Here is a 20324-nt window from a genome sequence, read left to right as displayed (position 1 = left end):
GGGGGACAGGAGATGAGGCACAGAGAGAGAGAGAGAAGGAGCATATCTGTAGCCTTAATCTTTTTTTTTTTTTTTTTTTTTAAACAAGCTGCCGGGTTCCTGAGAACCCAAAAACAGCTCTCTAGAGGCTACACAGACCAAGATTAGCCCCTTACTCTCTGAATGCTCTGTAGATCCCATAGGATACACTGGGATTAACTTTCAGGGACTCAACCAGGGTAGATCCTGGGAGGGTACCCTGCTGGAAAAAAAATTAACCCTTAGTAACTATTTGTCCCCAGAGCAACACTGCCTCATTACCTTATAAGGGGAGCCTGCCTATTTGCTTCATAAGAGGAGCATTTAACCTTCAAGAGGAGCATTCAGGGCTAAACTGCTTGCGCCATAGCATTAACATTCAAGAGATGCATTCTGGGCTGACCCTGCTTGCTTCATAGTCATTGTATTAATCATACAAGGGGAGCATGTAGGGCTGAACCTGCCTGCTTTATAGCCCAGCATTAATCATTCAAGGGCAGCATGCAAGGCTGACTTCTTGTTTCATAACCAGAGCATTTACCATTCAAGAGGGGAATGCAGGGCTAATCTGCCTGTTCCATAGCCACAGTGCTAACATTCAAGAGGAGCATATAGGTCTAACCCTGCTTGCTCCATCACTAGACCACATATGGAGCACACTGTATGGTCTATGCTAGGGATTACTAGGAAAAGAATGGAGAATAAAACGCACATCTAAAAAAAAAAATAGAATTATAAAAGGTACAGAGAATGGTGACCAAAATGATAAAGGGAACAGAACAAATCCCCTAAGAAGAAAGGCTAAAGAGGTTAGGACTCTTTAGCTTGAAGAAGAGACGCCTAAGGAGAGATATGATAGAAGTCTATAAAATATTGAGTAGAATGAAACAAGTAAAAGTTAATCAGCTGTTTACTCTTTCAAAAAGTACAAAGACCAGGGAACAAAGAACGAAGTTACTAGGTAATACATTTAAAACTCATAAGAAAATATTTTTTTTACTCAATGCATAATTAAGCTCTGCAATTTGTTGCCAGAGGATATAGTGAAAGCTATTAGTGTAGTTGTGTTAAAAAAAAAAAAAAAAAAAAAGGAAGAAGAAAGGTTTGGATAGGTTACTGGAGGAAAAGTCCATTAACCATTATTTAGGTAGAGTTGCAGAAATCCACTGCTTATTCTTGGGATAAGCAGCTTGAAAATCTATCTATCCATTGGGATCCTGCCAGATACTCGTGATCTGGACTAACCACTGTTGGAAACAGGAAACTGGGCTTCATGAACCTTTAGTCTGACCCAGTTCGGCAAATCTTATGTTCTTATATAATCACTTTAAGGCCATTTTACCCCTGACTAGTGAGCAAGTGCTTTCACCAAACCAAACCAAACCCCATCAGTGCTAGTAGATGGTGTGGTCAGGGAGCATGCCTGGGGCATTTGACCTGCAGCTAGAGTTAGTTTAACAACTGCTCTTTCCGTATCTCAGGCAAGTACTGAAACCCTGTAAAGTTTATTATCAAGATTCTCACATTTCAGCCTATTAAGTTATCAATTTACTGAAGGGCATGCACCTGAACAATATCATGCCACTACTACCCTCTCTCCAGCAGACCCTTGGTCTGACCCAGTATGGCATGTTCTAATAAACTGGCTCAGCCACTACTTACCACCTCCATTCAAGACCCCTGCCTGCTGGTAGCTAACCCAGCTTCTACTTACTTCTGCTGCTCCTTCACCTTGAGAGAATAAGGTAGGGGGTGGAGAGAGCCTTGCAAGCCCCCTGAGAAAACAGGAACCACTCTCTACAAATACACGACCACCAAATGTCCCAGACCTCTGAGGGATACTGGGCTAGGCACTGTCCTCTGGAGTTTTCGCAGTCCTGCAAGCAACTGGGAGGGACCTCCAGGACATCAGGCAGGGCCTGGAAAACTGCTCTGGTCAAGCTCCTGGGTTATCCCAGTGTTAGCAGAGACTGGGAGACTGCTCCCACTGGGAGAAGTAATCCCTAGGGGTAGTTGTCCCAGGAGCAACAAGGACTCAACTAGCCAAGGCACACCCTGCCTTTGGGAACTACACCCTCTTTCATGTGTTTGCCATTGCAGAGACAGAACTACTTATGTTGGCTAGGGCCACAGCTCCTCTATAGCCCCGGTCATGAAAAAAGTGTGTTGTCTGTCAGCTGTGTGGATGCAATGGCTGGTCTATCAGGATGATAAGGAAATAGTGATATATACATAAGTGTTTAACAAGAACACAGACAACAGCACTGGCAATGCTACATGTTCCAGCACTGACATAGCGATAGCCTTCTGAAACCATTAACAGTCCCATTTATAGTGTATCCAGTACCACTCCCATCCCCTCACATCAGCGCACTCTGCATTGATCTTACTTCATAGATTTTGAGGCCTGAGGCTTACCTGCCTAGGGGCTGCTCTTCAGGGCTGGAGCATGGGACTGGGTAAGGTACACAGGACTCATCAGCAGGTGTAGAAGGAGATGAGCAAGGTAGGTAGACAGCACTCCAAAGCATCAGATTACGCACATGACATACTGGATACAGTACCTTCGGAGGAAAATTAGAAAGAAAATCAATTTCAGCTAGGTCTGAATGCTGGCCTACAAATTGTGTGTGAACAAGGCATAGCTGTATATTTCAATCATCTTTCCAAGAAAAAATAGAATAGCACGTACAGTTTCAGACTGGGATGAGTACAGCAGATTTTTGAAGGCTTTGTTTGCTGCCCGCAACAGAGACCAGACAGAGCAAGTGCGTTCCTGAGTGTGCTTTTCGCCTCGCTCCTTTGCGTTGTTGCACAGGAATGTTCCAAAAAGGCAGGAGTAAGTGTGCTGCACCAGTTTCACCTGGGAAGAACAGTAAGAAGAATGGCAATACATTCATGCATATGCACACTATTTCCCAAGGCATTTAGTAAACTAGACATCTTACAGAATCGGGTGTGATACATTCTGGAACTTATTTCTTGTACTGTTAATCAAATATCTCTTCTCTCTGCTACAAGCTTTCCCCTCCTCTCTCTTCTATTGTTTCCAGTTATTTTTAGTTCCTCATCCATGTGTCATACATGCATACAGAGTCATGCCTATTTATTTTTTCAATTAAAATGTTATATACTGCCTGTAAATCATATTACTTAAGTGGGGGTACAATAAAAAAACAAATGGAAATTAAAATCAAAATACAACAAAAACAAAAATGTGAATAAAATATAAGTAATTAAAATAAAATAAATGAACAAACATAATCCAATAAAATACAACTACAAAAAAAAATACATTTAAATTAAATAATCACAAACACACATAGACTAACAACCAATCAACCGTGCCTACTTAAGTTGCTATGAGATGTTATCAAACGCTTGAGTGAAAAGCAAAGTTTTTACTGCGTTTCTGAACTTTGCATAGCTTCCTCTGAAAGAATATCAAATGATAAAGTATTCCAAAGTAAAGGAGCTTGGTAACTAAAGGAGTCGTCCCTAGCTGACTTAAGGCGAATCACAGATGGCAGGGGAAGAGATAGTAAATCCTTCTGAGAAGAATGGAGGGAACATGTTGACGTATAAGGAGTTAGATGTCTAGCAAGATACAATGGAAGACCAGTACGTAATGCTTGGAAAGTAAGAAATAAAACTTTAAATCTAATATGGTAATTAATCAGAAGCTGGTGTAATTCTGACAAAATAGGAACAATATGATCAAATTTCTTAAGACCATAAATTAATCTGGCTGTTATACTCTGAAGCAATTGCATTCTTTTTGCTTGGTAATTTGGTAAACTTAACAGTACACACCAACATGCAGGCACAGGGAAACTTGTTTTTCCCACATTCTGCCTCTCTTCAAATACATGGCAAAGACATTTGATTTTACCTTCCTGTCCCCCTCCTTCCCAAAAACAACTTGTCAGTTCCTGTTCTGTACTTTTTAGAGGAGAAATAATAATTCTGTCTGCTCCAGATAGAAGGCTAAGGGTCTTTTGCAATCTAAATTGTGCAGGGCTCGTTCACCTTGGTGTAAATGGGGCCTGGGAAAAAAAATGTTGGCACGACGATGGACTGGTTAAGATGGAAGTCCGACACCACCTTAGGCAGGATTTTAGGGTGCATGCACAAGACTACCCTTTTGTGAAAAAACAGTGTAAGGTGGATAAGTCACTAAGGCCTAGAGTTCATTGACCCTGCATGCTGCAGTGACCGCCACGAAAAATATGACCTTCCAGGTCAGGTACTTCAGGTCACAGGAGCACAGTGGCTAGAAAGGAGTTTTCATCAGCTGAACTAACACCATGGTGAGGTCCCAGGACATACAGGAATTCTTAGGGGAGGCTTCAGCTGAAGCAGACCTCACATGAACCATACAACTATAGGCTGTACAGAGATAGGTTTACTCTCTACACCGTGGTGTTACCCGCCAATCGTACTCAGGTGAACCCTTTTCAGACCAGAATCCAAAAGATGTAGAAGGTAATCAAGCAGATTTTGTGGAGAGCAGGAGAACAATACTTTGGTCTTTTGCTCAATCCACATGGAAAACCTCCTCCACTTCAGTGCATAGGACTTTCTAGTAGAGATGTGAATCGGAACCAGAATCGGATCCGATTTCAGTTCCGATTCACATCTCTACTTTCTAGTGGAAGGCTTTCTGGAATTGTAAGAACTCGAGACGCATCCTTCGAGAGATCAAGTTGTTCTAGAATTAACCTTTCAACATCTAGGCTGAGAGCAATAGGGCCTGGAGGTAGGGATAATACAACCTGCCCCAATCCTGGGTGATAAGATCCAGAGAATATCCCAGTCAGATTGGTTTCCTGACTGGGATATTCCCTGGATTCCCTTTGGAGTCCCTTTGCCTCACGAAGCTTCAACAAACTCTTTGCCACCAATGGTGCTGGAGGATAAGTGAACAGGAAACCTGTGCCCCAATAGTGGGCAAAAGCATCTGAGGCTGGACTGCTGTGTGTCCTGTACAGAGTGTAGAATTGAGGAACCTTCTTGTTCCAAGGTGTAGTGAACAGAACCATCCTCTGGGCTTCCCCTGATTTGCCACCCCTTGGTCCAGAGACCATTCAGTCCATCTTCAATTGCGTTCTCTGTACTTGCCAGATACATGGCCCTGAGCACCATTCCGTGGGAGAGAGCCCATGACCATATCTGGACCACTTCCTGACACAGGAGGTATGATCCTGTACCTTCCTGCTTGATGACATACCACAATGCCACTTGGTTGTCTGTCTGTATCAGCACAATTTTGTTGGATAGCAGATCTCTGAAAGCCCATAGAGAATATCTGATCGTCCAGAGCTCCTGGATAGACCACAGACCCTGGGTGCGGAGCCCATTGATATGAGCCCTCCAGCTCAGGGTGGATGCATCTGTTGTTAGTACAATTTGGACCTGAGAACTTTGGAAGGATACCCCCCCCCCCCGTTCCAGAATGGAATTTACCTGCCACCAGGACAAGTTGTCCAGGAGGCAGGAGGACGATGATACAGTCCCATAGATACTACATGGCTTGTTGTCACTGGGACCTTAGGGTCCATTGGGCTTTTCATATGTGCAAACGTGCCAAGAGAATAATATGCACTGATGTGGCCATGTGATCCGACAGTCTCAACATATGCCAAGCTGAAACCTGCTGGCTCGCTTGAATCTCTTCTGTGATGGCCATCAGATTGATGGCCCGCTGCCAGATCAGGAAGGCCTGGCTCCAATGAAGTCAAATTTCAGTGACGGGCTGAGATGCGACTTGGGGTAGTTAATGATGTACCCTAGTGATTCCAGAACCCAGATGGTCGAGCGCATGGACTCCATGGGCCCTGTCCAAGAAGTGCTCTTGTCCAGCTAATCATTCAGATAAGGGAAAACATGGACTCCCAAACTATGAAGGTGCACTGCCACCACAGCTAAGCATTTCGTGAAGACATGTGGGGCTGATGCTAGCTTAAACGGCAGAATGCAGTACTGGAAGTGCTGTTTTCCCCACCACAAATCAGTTACTTCCGGTGACTGGGGAAGATCTCGATGTGACTGTACATGTCCTTTAGATCGAGGGAGCATAGCCAGATCCCTTTTTGCTGCATTCCCTTCTTTCTGATTGGAAAACAGAACATATAAATTATCAGACCTCCTTAAAGAATAAGACTCCTTTAACTACCAAAGTAAAGACCCTCCAATTTCCTGGGAAATTTTATTGCTCTGTTAACCTGTCCACACTATGTATGAGATATTGGATATTTGGACTCCCGTATCACATCTTAATGTTGGGACTCATATTATGTACATAAGTTTGTTTTTCCGATTTCAAGCCTTAAGCTATCGCTCCCACGTGCACCTGACCTTGCACTTCCCAGTTCTCTGTTATCCTATTTTTTGTAACTGCTCTCTTCCTGCTTTGTTTTTACCCCTGTTACATGTAAACCAGCATGATATCTCTGATGATGGTCGGTCAAGAAAAAAACACAAATAAACAAACACATTCAAGGAATGAAATGTCTTGTTTTTGCCTGCTGAACTGCTATGAATCACTAAGAAATGAACCAACTGATTCAAGTGGAATGGAGAAACTACTTTAGGTAAAAAAGAAGAGACCATTCGAATATTTATTCCCTCTTCTGAAATTTGCAGATAAAGATCTCTACATGATAAGGCTTGAAAATCAGAAATATGTCTGGTGGAACAAATAGTCATGAGAAACTGTCTTCAGCGTCAAGTCCTTGACAGAAGCATCTTTAATTGGCTCAAATGGAGCCTTACAAAGGGCCCAAAAGTCCCATGCTAGAACTTCCTGATGCCTGGGCAGCCAAAGATGCATAGCTCCTCTTAGAAAACAAAACATATCCAGATGAGCTGCAATAGACATCCCTTTCCAATTTCTTCTATAGCAACAGCTGCCACCTGCACGTTCAAGAAATTTATGGCCAAACCTCTTGCCAAACCAGGAATCGAAGCTTCAAAGGGAGCAATACCAGACTTCTCATACCAAATCTCAAAAACCTTCCACATCCAAATATATGCAAGGGAAGTTTATATTTTTTTCTCACCTATAACAAAGTGGTTACTACCTCTGTTGAATAACCTTTCTTTATTTCAATAGCCAGGATAAAAGACAGAAGGGAGCCAGATCCTCCAACACCACCAGCCCCTGATGTTGCAGATCTGGAACATGCAGAGTCTGATGAGATCTGCATAACACATACACCAGGGCCAACCTGAAGCCACCAGAATAACATGTCCCCAGTGTTCCTCTATCCTTTGAATGATGCAGCTTATCATGGGCCAAGAGTGGAAAATGAATAGCAGTTTCTGAGCGGACCACAGATGCAACAACACATTTATCCCTCTCCTCCCCCCCCCCCCCACACACACGCTAGATGTCGCTTCTCTCCTTCGACTGAAGAACTTTGCTGCCCTGGAATTCTCTCTTGTGGCCATGAGATCCCACTCCAGATTTCATTAAATGAGAAACTAGCCACTTGAAGGTCATACCCACTAATTCCCATTCCTCTGGATCCAGGGTATGGCGACAATTTGCCTGAACACTTTCCACTCCTGCTATATGAGGCTGTGAGTGCTTGAAGATGCATTTCCACCAAGTGGAATAGCATCTCCACTCTACGCCACCAGACAGCTATTTGTGCCTCCCTGACAATTCATATACACTTCTGCTGTTATATTGTTGGAGAGCACTCTCACTGCCTTACCCTCTATCAGCGGAGAAAACTTCTGCAATGCATTCCTTACGGCTCTTTAGTTTACTGATGTTCCACGATGCTTCTGTTCAATTCTAGATACCCTGAGCTGACATGCCTTGACAATATGTTCACCATCTAGTCACACTAGCGTCCACCATTATCACTACCCATTCAGAGGACTCCAAAGGCATTACCTTGTTCAGATTCAGAGTAGAGAGCCACCAATGCAGACTAATCCTGCCTTTTGGCATTAAATGCAACCTCAGCTCAAAATCTTGAGACTGTGCCTTAAATGTGAGAAGAGAGATCTCTGCAATGGATGCATACGTGCATACGAGTTCTTGTCCACTGAACTAAATCCAATATCATGACCATGGAATCTAGCATTTGTAAATAATCCCAGACCCTGGGTAGCCTCCACTTCATCACATTCTGCATTCAGGCCCAGCGCTACAGGTTGTGCACTATGTGCAATTGCACAGGGCTGCACCCCGGGGATGGGGGGGGGGGGGGGGGGCAGTGGAATAAGAGGTGACCCATGAGTCTGCTAGTGGATCCATCCCACCAGTGGCCAAAAAGAGGAAGAGGTCCGTAAGGCTGTGGTGGACCCCATTCCACCAGTGGCCAAAACAAGGAAGAGGCCTGCAAGGCAGCCAGTGGACTCCATCCCACCAGAGGCCAGGAAGAAGAGGCCAGCAAGGCCGCTGGTGGACCTCATTCCACCAGTGGCCAGGAAGAGAAAGAGGCCCTCAAGGCCATTGGTGGACTCCATCCCACCAGTGGTCCAGAAGAGGAAGAGGCGCTCAAGGCCACTGGTGTACCCTATCCCAATGGTGTCATAAGAAAGAAGCAGCAGCCCATTCTTCTGTTCCTTCTCGAGTGCCAGCATACGTTGTCCAAAACATGTGCAGCTAGCATGTACTCTATGCTGATCTCACAATGCATGAGATCAGTATAGAAGTGTTAGCCCCATGAGATTTGATTAGCGCAGGGGCCAGCACAGAAAGAGCAGCAGCAGAACGGCTCCCAATGGTATATGCGTATGTGTGTGAGTAAATGAATGACAGCCTGACAGGGATGTAAATGGGAGCTCCACTGGGGTGTGTGTGTATGTATGAATGGGACCCTGACTGGGGTATATGTGTGCATGAATAGGAGCCTGACGGAGGGGGAGGGGTGAATGGGAACATGACTGGGGTGTGTGTGTGGGTCAATGGGAACGAATAGAAACGTGCCTGGTGTGGTTGTGTGTACGGGAACCTGTCTGGATGAGTGTGTGTATGTGAAGAAAGTTTGTGCTGCCCCACGCCATACTCAGGAAGACTGGAAATGAAACTTTTTCCGGTATGAAGAGCAGTGAATTTTCCATCCTTATTACTTTTAACTATTGGGTCTGTCATTTCGAAATATTTTGTTTGGACAATTTTTAAAATTTTGTATGAGCTCTTAATTATTGGACGTTATTCTATTTCTTAGCTTATTGGAAATATTTTTATAAGTATGGTTTTACTACTATGATTGATTTATATTCCTTGATTTTACTATTTGATGAATGATTTATCAGGCTGGTGATGTTTGTTTGTTTCTCCACTATTGTACTTCATACAGAGTCTGGCTTGTTGCAGTCTCCAGTTCATAAGAACATGCCATACTGGGTCAGACCAAGGGTCCATCAAGCCCAGCATCCTGTTTCCAACAGTGGCCAATCCGGGCCATAAGTACCCAAAAACTAAGTCTATTCCATGTTACTGTTGCTAGTAATAACAGTGGCTATTTTCTAAGTCAACTTAATTAATAACAGGTAATGGACTTCTCCTCCAAGAACTTATCCAATCCCTTTTTAAACACAACTACATTAAATGCACTAACCACATCCTCTGGCAACAAATTCCAGAGTTTAATTGTACGTTGAGTGAAAAAGAACTTTCTTCGATTAGTTTTAAATGTGCCACATGCTAACTGAGTAGAAAGACTAGGGGGCACTCCATGATCTGAAAGAGTAAATAACTGATTCTACCTGATCTAGCTGTTCTAGACCTCTCATGATTTTAAACACCTCTTATCATATCCCCCTCAGCCGTATCTTCTCCAAGCTGAAAAGTCCTAACCTCTTTAGTCTTTCCTCATAGGGAAGCTGTTCAGTTTCTGTTTATACTTTATAGTCTCTTTATTCTGTATTTGGTAAGGGTGAGTGTGTTCTACATGTTTAATTGGGGTGGGGTATTTTGTTTTTAAATTAAAAAAAATAGAAAAACAAGGAGGGAGCCTCACAGTTATTGTTCGCATAGGGCAGCAAAAAATGCTAGCATTGGCCCTGTCTGCACCCTAGAAAGACTTTGGCAAAACAAGTATCAACAATACTAGTATTGACAGAACCTGATCAAGTGAAATAAAGATACAACCAATACATACTGATTCACCTTGTTGAATTAAAAATTCAAGCACACTTTTTTATATCCGATATGACCATCATATGGTCATATCGGATATAAAACAAGTCTGCATCTGTTATAATCATTAGTCACATAGTCTCATTTTCTGAATGCAAATAAAAAGCACTTAGCTTATTCATTAATATTGCTTGTCTTCATAAGAGATCATTGCTCAATACTATGCCAGTATTTCGTTTACCTGCTTCAGGGGCACACAATAAATACATTCACCCGTAATTGCTAACTGCAACTTAAAACGTAAATCCACATTCTCACTAACAGCAGTCTATAGATGAGCATAGGACATGAAAGGCTTTCATGAAGGAACCATAAACTGTGAACCAAAAGATACTATAAGTTACAAACCAGAGCTCTTACTCAGACTCTCTGTGTCTCATTGCCTGTCAGCACCTTAGTCCGTGCACAGGTTGGTGCCGGATAGAGACGATGACAGGCAATGAGACACACTGAGTATTATGTATTATTTACTGCCTTTACTATTGTGTGTCCCTGGAGCAGGTAAACAAAATACTAGTATAGTGTTGGGCCATGATCTCTTATGAAGATAAGCAATATCAATGAATAAGCTAAGTGCTTATTCATTGATATTTGCATTTTATTTGCATTCAAAAAATTAATTCAGAAAATAAGAGACTGTGTAACCAATGATTATAACAAAGACGCAGTCTTATTGAAGACTCTATAGACTCTAAATGAGTACTCTTGGCAACTCTATATGATGGATCATAAAATATGTGCTTGAATAATTCAACCATTTAATAAGATGAATCAGTTTGTATTGATAAAACAAGTATCAAAGCATATCCACAAATATTCTGTGAATTGAGATGGCTTGAATATGCTCCGTGGAAAATGTATCACCCATCCCAGATCTTGCAACAATTGAATCACTCTGTCTGTAGCTTCTTGGGCCTCTATCTGACTTAAGCAATCAGTCAAGTAAGGATGTACCATTATACCTTGTTTGCGGGGTCATAGCCAAACTGAAGGTAAGTGACCAAAATTAGTAATGTTCTTCCATCATGGCATACCTGAGATACTTTTGATGAGATGGATGCATCAGAATATGTAGATATGACCTTCTTCTCACTGCCACAATAATAGTAACATAGTAATGATGGCAGAAAAAGACCAAATGGTCCATCCACTCTACCAGCAAGTTTTTTTTTAATGGTGGTAACTGCTGTTCTGTATAGAACATAAGAACATAAGAAAATGCCATACTGGGTCAGACCAAGGGTCCATCAAGCCCAGCATCCTGTTTCCAACAGTGGCCAATCCAGGCCATAAGAACCTGGCAAGTACCCAAAAACTAAGTAGATTCCATGTAACCATTGCTAATGGCAGTGGCTATTCTCTAAGTGAACTTAATAGCAGGTAATGGACTTCTCCTCCAAGAACTTATCCAATCCTTTTTTAAACACAGCTATACTAACTGCACTAACCACATTCGCTGGCAACAAATTCCAGAGTTTAATTGTGCGTTGCGTAAAAAAGAACTTTCTCCGATTAGTTTTAAATGTGCCCCATGCTAACTTCATGGAGTGCCCCCTAGTCTTTCTACTATTCGAAAGAGTAAATAACTGATTCACATCTACCCGTTCTAGACCTCTCATGATTTTAAACACCTCTATCATATCCCCCCTCAGTTGTCTCTTCTCCAAGCTGAAAAGTCCTAACCTCTTTAGTCTTTCTTCATAGGGGAGTTGTTCCATTCCCCTTATCATTTTGGTTGCCCTTCTCTGTACCTTCTCCATCGCAATTATATCTTTTTTGAGATGCGGCGACCAGAATTGTACACAGTATTCAAGGTGCGGTCTCACCATGGAGCGATACAGAGGCATTATGACATTTTCCGTTTTATTCACCATTCCTTTTCTATTAATTCCCAACATTCTGTTTGCTTTTTTGACTGCCGCAGCACACTGCACCGACGATTTCAGTGTGTTATCCACTATGACACCTAGATCTCTTTCTTGGGTTGTAGCACCTAATATGGAACCCAACATTGTGTAATTATAGCACGGGTTATTTTTCCCTATATGCATCACCTTGCACTTATCCACATTAAATTTCATCTGCCATTTGGATGCCCAATTTTCCAGTCTCACAAGGTCTTCCTGCAATTTATCACAATCTGCTTGTGATTTAACTACTCTGAACAATTTTGTGTTATCTGCAAATTTGATTATCTCACTCGTCGTATTTCTTTCCAGATCATTTACAAATATATTGAACAGTAAGGGTCCCAATACAGATCCCTGAGGCACTCCACTGTCCACTCCCTTCCACTGAGAAAATTGCCCATTTAATCCTACTCTCTGTTTTCTGTCTTTCTGTAAATAACTTAATGATGGTATAAAAAAAACTCTTAAATAAATAAATAAATAAATCAATAAATAAAATATTTCATGGCTCCAGATACCCATTTTAACAGAAATGGTCCTGGCCAATGTTGTTGTATGGTGCCATATACATCTAGCGCTTCTGACTTTTCCAATTTATTTTTAAGCCCACAAAGGTGCCAAAAGCCTGTTGGAGGTCCAGCAATAGGGGAAGGGATATAAAGGGGCATGTCAGAAAGATTAAGATGTCGTCCGCGAAGCCCACAACTTTAAAAGGATGGGGCTCTTGGGAAAATCCAACGATTGTCTTAGAAAGTAATATTTCCCTTATTAGGGGGTCTACTGACAAAATATATAATAAAGGGGGAAAGGGGACACCCCTGCCTGACCCCTCGCTTTATTATTACCAGGTTTGATTTGCAACCATTTGCTATGATATGGAAATGTGGATTTTGGTAGAGTAGGGCGATATAAGATAAGATATTTCCCTGAAAACCAATCTTCGCAGAACCGAGAATAAATACAACCAAGAGACCCTGTCAAAACCTTTTTCTGAGTCGAATCCAATGGCTATCACTGGAATTTGGTGTTTTTGACAGGTCTGCATAGCTGAGAGGAGCGTTATAATGTGTGAGCTTGCTGCCCGCCCCTTAACAAAGCCTTTCTGCAGATAAGAGATGAGACTGTCCAAAATAGAGCAGGGGAGAAGAAAAACTGATACTTCATGCATATCCAGCATAGCTCTCTGCTTCAACGGCAGGGGAGAAGAAAAACTGATACTACACGCATATCCAGCATAGCTCCCTGCTTCAACGGCAGGGGAGAAGAAAAACAACCAATAAGGGCTGAATAACACAGTCTGGGTAAAACAAATAAGCATGGGTGTAGCTTGCTTATTGCGGCGGTTACTTCCCCTACTACCCATAACTAATCAAGCTTGATATTTCACTTGGTTGCGGCTCCATCACTGCTCTCTACATTAATGGTGGGGGTGGAAGGGAAATAGAACCAAAGAGCTAAGAGAAACAGATAAGTATGAGAAAAAAATGTGAAGCTTGCTGGGCAGACTGGATGGGCCGTTTGGTCTTCTTCTGCCGTCATTTCTATGTTTCTATGTCTGTTTGCCAGGGTTTTAGCTAAGATTTTACAATCACAATTTAGCAAATATATGGGTCGGTACGATGCCGGATTTTGAAGGTCTTTACCAGATTTAGCCAAGATAGTGATATGGGCTGTATTGAAACTTAATGAAAAGGAGCCAAGGGTTTGGGCACTCATGAAAAAAAATATGTCATAGGGGCGGTGACAAAGAATTTAAGTATTTTATAGTAATTGTACGAGAACCCATCTGGTCCCGGAGATTTTCCGGGCTTAATCTCGGAAATTACTTTAAGAATTTCAAATGTCTGCAAAGGGTGGTTCAGAAAGGACAGTTGGTCCTCGGACAGTGTTGGTAATGTCAGGTCTTTAAAAAACCTCTTCTTCTTCCTGCGAACCACCCATTTCATCATCTGTCAATAGGGACTCATACAACTGTTTAAAGGCCTCACAAATTTCTTCCTTGGAAGATACGAGTTCACCAGAGGATAACTTCATGCAGTCAATAATAGTTTTCCCCTGCGCTACTTGTACCGCATTTGTGAGGAATTTCCCCATCTTGTTTCTGTATCTGAAAAAATTGTGTTCAGCTACTTGCAGGGTATGCTGGGCCCTACGATGAAGGTATGCGTTGAGACCTTCTAGCACCAAAGTGTGTGTTTCTGTATGTTTTCTTGGGTGGGGAAGCAAATGAGCTGATCCTTGGCCTTACATAAAGTGGATTCTAAATGGAGTATGGTTTTATTGAGACTTTTTTTACTTCTACTTACAAAGGGAATAATTTTGCCTCTCATCACAGCTTTTCCAGTCTCCCATAATAATTGAGGATTGGAGGCATGTTGCTGATTATGAAACATAAATTCTTCCCATTTGCTTTTCAAAAAAGTTTGAAATTCAGGGACAGAGCTCAGGAAGCTTGTGAATCTCCAGGTATTAGGAGAGCTGCCTCTAGAGTCATTATGGCTCAGCTCAACCCAGATGAGGGAGTGGTCAGAGATTATTTATTGTCCAATTTCAGCATGGGAAATATTTGGGAAAGTGTGCTGGGAGACCAAAATGTAGTCGATTCTATTTATTTATTTATTTAGTGTTTTTCTATACCGGCATTCGAGATAAAAATCCCATCATGCTGGTTTACATTAAACAGGGGGTGTACAAAACAGAAAACACTGGAAATCTATAAAGAGGCATGGGCTCTAGAGACATGGGTAAAGTCTTTCTCACCCGGATATAGGACCCTCCACACAATCAATCAATCCTAACTGTTGGCTGAGGAAAACTGAACCCTTCTGCTTAAGAGTGGTCCCCCTTTCTTTGGGCAGGCATTCGTCAATAGAGGGATCCACCGCCCAATTAAAATCTCCCATCAGAAATAAATCCCCTTGGGAGTTGGATATTAAAAAGTTAGAAATCTGAGAGAAAAAAAGTGTGAAAGTTTTCGTTGAGGGGCAGAAATATTGCAGATAGACACTTCTCGTTTGTTTAATAATCCCTTAATGAAAATATATTGGCCCTCTTGTTCAGGAGATACTTGAAGTATTTTAAAATTTAACTTTTTATGGATTAGGATGATCACCCCTCCCTTCTTATTCTTGGCCGGCGAGTAGTGGCAGGTATCCACCCAGTCACTACGCAACTTAGCACTTTCCGCTGCCGAGAGGTGGGTTTCCTGGAGACAGGTTACTGAGGCCCCACTTCTCTGTTTTTCCTTTTTATGGGGGTTCCCAACCCGTTAACATTCCAAAAGAAGAGCTGTATTTTATCTATACTCTGAAGTGGAAAGCAGTTGCGTAAATTCAGGTGCTATGTCTCGGTAGGACAGTGGGGCCCCCAACCGACTCCACTGGTTTAGCTGAGACAAAACCATAAATAGGACCCCAGTCTGCATTATAATCCATCGTGTAGTGCCATACAGTTGGGGAACCGTCCCGCTGATAGCCCAACAATCTAGGGATATACATAAGCAGAGTATCATGCAAGTAACATATAGAATATGCAAAACCATAGAACATGCACCCCCCCTCCCCCCCCCCCCCAACCGTAATGCATATACAGGGAAATGGAGTCGTGTGAATGCTGTGGTCAGGCGCCACTCCCCACCAGTAAAGAATGGTGTACAGATTCAATTGTCCCGTACTCTCCCTCACCCTCAGTAAGTAGCCATTTTATAGGGGTAGACATTTCTGCCTAAGATGTTTGGTGAGATAGAAAACAGGTGGAGGCCTCACTTAACCCGGGCATCGCCTCTATAGAGTAGGCTGCGTGGCTTCTCCCAGCATGTACAGATTTCTACCATTAGTCCATGGCAGCCCTGGGTGTTATGGACACTCCAAACAGTAATAATACTGTTCCAAAAGTATACTGAAAATAGAGATATTATGCAAACCCTGTTAAAGCCCAACTCGGATATTTAAATGTCACTGTGGTTCTGTGTCCCAGGTCCTCCAGAAAGTTATTTCTCTCATAGACCCGACTCAGGGTCTATGAGAGAAATAACTTCCATGCGAGGGATTCTCCTCCAGGAGCCAGGTACCAGGAACGAGAAGGCCTGTTTGGGGTGAAAATCACACCGGTGTGCTCCCGGAGTGTGTCAGGTCCAAAGAATTGCAAGGCTCTGTCCTGTCCTCATCTCTCATGAAAAGGTGATCGAATCCACCCTCTCTCCTAGTTCTCAACAAAACACAGGTCTGAAAAAACTTGTGCGGCAGATCAGGATCCTTCTGCCGGCAGTGTATCTAGGAAGGCTTGCATATCCCCCGGCAATTCAAAGGTTTTAGTTTGTCCGTCATGCCATATCTGCAGTTTTGCGGGATAGGTGAGCACAAATTTTATCTGTCTCTTAAATAAATTGGAGCAGACCGGGGAAAACGTTTTCCTTAGTGCGGCCGTTCTTGCATAATCCGATGGTTTTGAAACTCCAGATCAGGGAATTTTCTTGCTTGCTTGTTTGAGTGATTTTGGCCTTGTAGGCGAAGCTGAGAAGCTTTGTGATGACAATACGTGGTCTTGTGTCCGTGGGTCTTTTCGCATCGAGATGTGTGCTCGCTCAATATGCAGTTGATTGCGAAGCTCAGAAAGGTTCAACGCTTCAGGAAGCCAAGTTTATAATAATTCTCGCCCAGTTTATGGTCCTCAATTGTTTCTGGAAAGCCGAGGAATCGTAAATTCGATCGCCAGGATCTGTTCTCGAGGTCCTCTAATTTCGATGCTTGGTCCTCTATATTTTTTTCAAGTGCCACCATTTTCCTCATGGCTTGAAGGGAGTCATCCTCCAGCACAGACACCCACCCTTCCACCTGCTCTATGCAGGGTCCGACTTCCTCCAATGCTGATTTCACCTCAGCCAGTTGTGTAGCAATTCCTGCTAGCTTCTCATCTAGGGCTGATCGAATGATTTCTTTAATTTCAAACAGCATATGTTCAGAAGGAGCCTGTTCAGCTGCTTGCTCTTTTGCCACAGGTGTCGCTGCCATCTTGTCGTCAGGGGCCCGGAGTTTTTCGTTTTCCTTCTTACCTCCCCGAAGCAGCATAGATGGCGGCGTTTTGTTCATGTAAGTGGTTATCGACATGTGACATGTTATATCAACAAGAGACATGTTATAGACATTGTCTCTTGTTGATTATAGTTGGTTATAGTTACTGCCTAGTTCGATGTAAACCGAGTTGATTTGATTTGTATCAAGAAAGTCGGTATATAAAAGCCTTTAATAAATAAATAAATAAATGTGTTAATATAGATAATGTCCCTTTCTCTTGTCAGGGGGTTGATTCAGACATTGAAATGGTATGTGGTGGCTGTGTGGCGCCTGGAGCTAGGGAAAACACGTCTTACCAGGCTCAATCACATCACGTGACCCCCCCCTCACCCATTTCCACTTTTATAACATCTGCTCTTCTAGAGTCCTCTGGAACCATTCCTTTCTCCAACAGAACTGTCAGTGAGAGCTGCAGAACCTCTGAGCTCCTTTAATGTTCTGATATATATGCCAGTTGATTCACTGCCTTGTCTACTTTCAGTTTTGTGAACCCTCTCTTCTGTTAATGGAAGGGGTGTCTACCTATCATCTATATCTCTAAAGTTCTTTTTCAATTCCTTCTATGGTGAATATTTTGGTGTATATTCCACCTTTCAAGCATTTCAGAGTGGATTACATTACTGTAGGTAATTCCCTATCCCCAGAGAGCTTACAATCTAAGGGCATGATTTACTAAGGCTTTTCTCTCATTTTGTATTTATAGGAAAAATGCTTAGTAAATGAGGTCCTAAGTTTGTACATGAGGCAATGGAGGATGAAGAGATTTACTCAAGATCACAAGGAATGGCAGCATGATTTGAACCTTGGCTTTTCTGGTTTGCAGCATGCTGCTCCTCCACTGAACAATGCTTATTTTTTTTTGTCACCCCTTCCCAAGTATTACTCCTCTTCATCTCTCAGTTTTATAATCCCACCTCTTTATTCCCCTCCTTTAACTGATATATTTGAAATAAGTCATCACCTTTATTGTATTAGCTATTCCTTCCTTGATTTGTGTCTTTGCATCCAGACTACTGTTTCTGCTTCCCTCAGTTATTCCAAACATTCTTCTGTTGTCCTCTTTCTGAAATCTCTTTACCTTTCACATGGTAATCTCTTTTCCCTTCACTTTTCACCTACCTCTTGAAAACCATGCTAGTCTTTTTCTTCTTATTTTATTTACTTTCCTTACAAGGATTTCTTGCTCTTATGGCTCCTTTCAGTTAAGCCCACTGTTCTACTTCACCATTTTACCTGTTTCTCCTGAAGGTACTCTATCTTATTTATTTATTTATTTATTTTTAGCTTTTCTATACCGAAGTTCCTGTAAAATATACATATCACATCGGTTTACAATGTAACTACAACATTCGCTCAGGGCGATACAAAGAACAGTGGTGGCAATTAACAGTAAAACGGGTCATAACATATCAAATCATAACATAACATGGAGCAAAATATTGATTAGGGTAAGCTCGAGATGCCATTAGGGCTTCATGTTGTACCTTTAAGTGAGTTTCTTGCATAAAAATATCTAATTTTTGATGAGCTAGTTCTCTAAAGAATATTCGCCTTTTAAATGGAGTATTAAGCCCTTTTACATTAACAGAGCCTATCTTAAAAAATTGGTACTCAAAGTCCAAGATGTTAAACTTGTGTGACCTCCTGATCTCATACATTAAACCACTCTGTCCGATGATCATTGAAGTTCAGGTGATCACTTACTTGGCTATTAGAAAACTTTCCCCATTTGTAAGTACTCCCCGTTACCATTTGCCTGAAAAGAGCCCAGCAACTCTGTACTTTTGTTTCTGCAGATATGATGGCTCAATATCTGGAAAATTAAAAGCAGCTATCTGCAGTGGGTATTTACTGTATTCTTATGAATGTCCATCTAAATCCCAATCTAACTCTTCTGTATATCTCTATATTACATAAGTGTAAATGGGCATGAACCTGCCATACAAGGTCAGCCCAAGGGTCTACCAAGCCCTGTATCCTGTTTCCAACAGTAGCCAATTCAAGTTAAAGTCTCTGGAAAGAGCCCGAATCGTAAATAGATCCCATACTGCTATCACATATTTATAAACTGAGAAATTGCTACTTACCTGATAATTTATTTTTCTTTAGGACAGTCAGATGAATCCAGAACAAGTAGGTTATTCATCTCTCCAGCAGATGGAGGCGGAGCAAACTCACAGTATATATACCCCTGCAGTGACATCAGCCTGCCAGTATTCTCTTCAAAAGCAACTATAGATTGACTAGCAAAACTTGATTAAACAGATAACTATTTCAATACTCAGCAAACAGGCAACACTGAACTCAGACAAGAATGTACTGGCCCTAAATTTAAAAAGCTCTCCAATTGCTTCTAACTGCTGTGGCGCATCTTCAAAAGACATGAGCATATCACTCTGGTTTTCATTGACCTGTATTGGCTTTCCATTTCTGAGTGTATCAAGTACAAGGTTGCAGTAGTTACTTTCAAATTAATTTCCTCTGTTGTTACTCCATGATGTAATGCCTTGCTGCGACTGTATTGCCATACTCATCAACTTTGCTCCTCCCAGACGGGCCTGCTAGATGTAGCCTCGCCTGCACATGCCAGGCTCAACTGTAAGAGAGACTGTGCGTTCTCGATCGAAGCTCCGGCTCTCTGGAACACATTCCCTGAAACACTATAACTGGAAGACAGCTTAAAGACCTTCAAGCAGTCTCTAAAAACATGGTTATTTAGGCAGGCATTCTATTAGTTGTCCACAGTGTGTCCTATGTACTTTTTTAATAACTTGAAACAGGTTGGTATGATGTTTGTACATTTTTGTTTGGAATTTTATGTATGTTCTTTTTTGGACATCGTCTAGTATTTAGGTGATTAACAAATGTTAATAAAGACAAAGGTGTAATAACACTAGTCTAGGTACTAGACAAACACTTAACAGTAATCTCGATAATACGTAGCCATGGAGGACCATAATACAACCATTTGGCAGCCAAGGGAGGGAAGCTGGATTCATTTGACTGTCCTAAAGAAAAGGAAATTATCAGATAAGTAGTAATTTCTCATTTATTAGCATCCAGTCAGATGAATCCAGAGCAAGTGGGATGTACCCAAGCACCTCCCGAATAGGGTGGGAGACTGCCCACAGTCCAGTCAAAACCACACGTGAAAAAGCTACG

The 20324-nt window shown here is 42.1% G+C and overlaps 1 protein-coding gene across 9 annotated transcripts in view; it reads right to left on the bottom strand.

Moving 5' to 3' along the window:
• MTMR3 (myotubularin related protein 3) overlaps positions 1–20324 on the bottom strand; it is a 334346-nt gene that overhangs the window by 33066 nt on the left and 280956 nt on the right. For all 9 annotated transcript variants that reach the window (XM_029619464.1, XM_029619465.1, XM_029619469.1 and 6 more), the window contains 2 exons: positions 2711–2881; positions 2437–2582 (listed from right to left, as the gene is read on the bottom strand). In XM_029619464.1, the coding sequence (XP_029475324.1) occupies positions 2437–2582; positions 2711–2881 (317 nt within the window). The remainder of the gene's footprint in view (positions 1–2436; positions 2583–2710; positions 2882–20324) is intronic.

This window comes from Rhinatrema bivittatum, chromosome 11 (assembly GCF_901001135.1).
Source record: "Rhinatrema bivittatum chromosome 11, aRhiBiv1.1, whole genome shotgun sequence".
NCBI classification, from domain to species: Eukaryota; Metazoa; Chordata; class Amphibia; order Gymnophiona; family Rhinatrematidae; genus Rhinatrema; species Rhinatrema bivittatum.
This window is presented reverse-complemented; position numbering and strand designations above follow the sequence as displayed.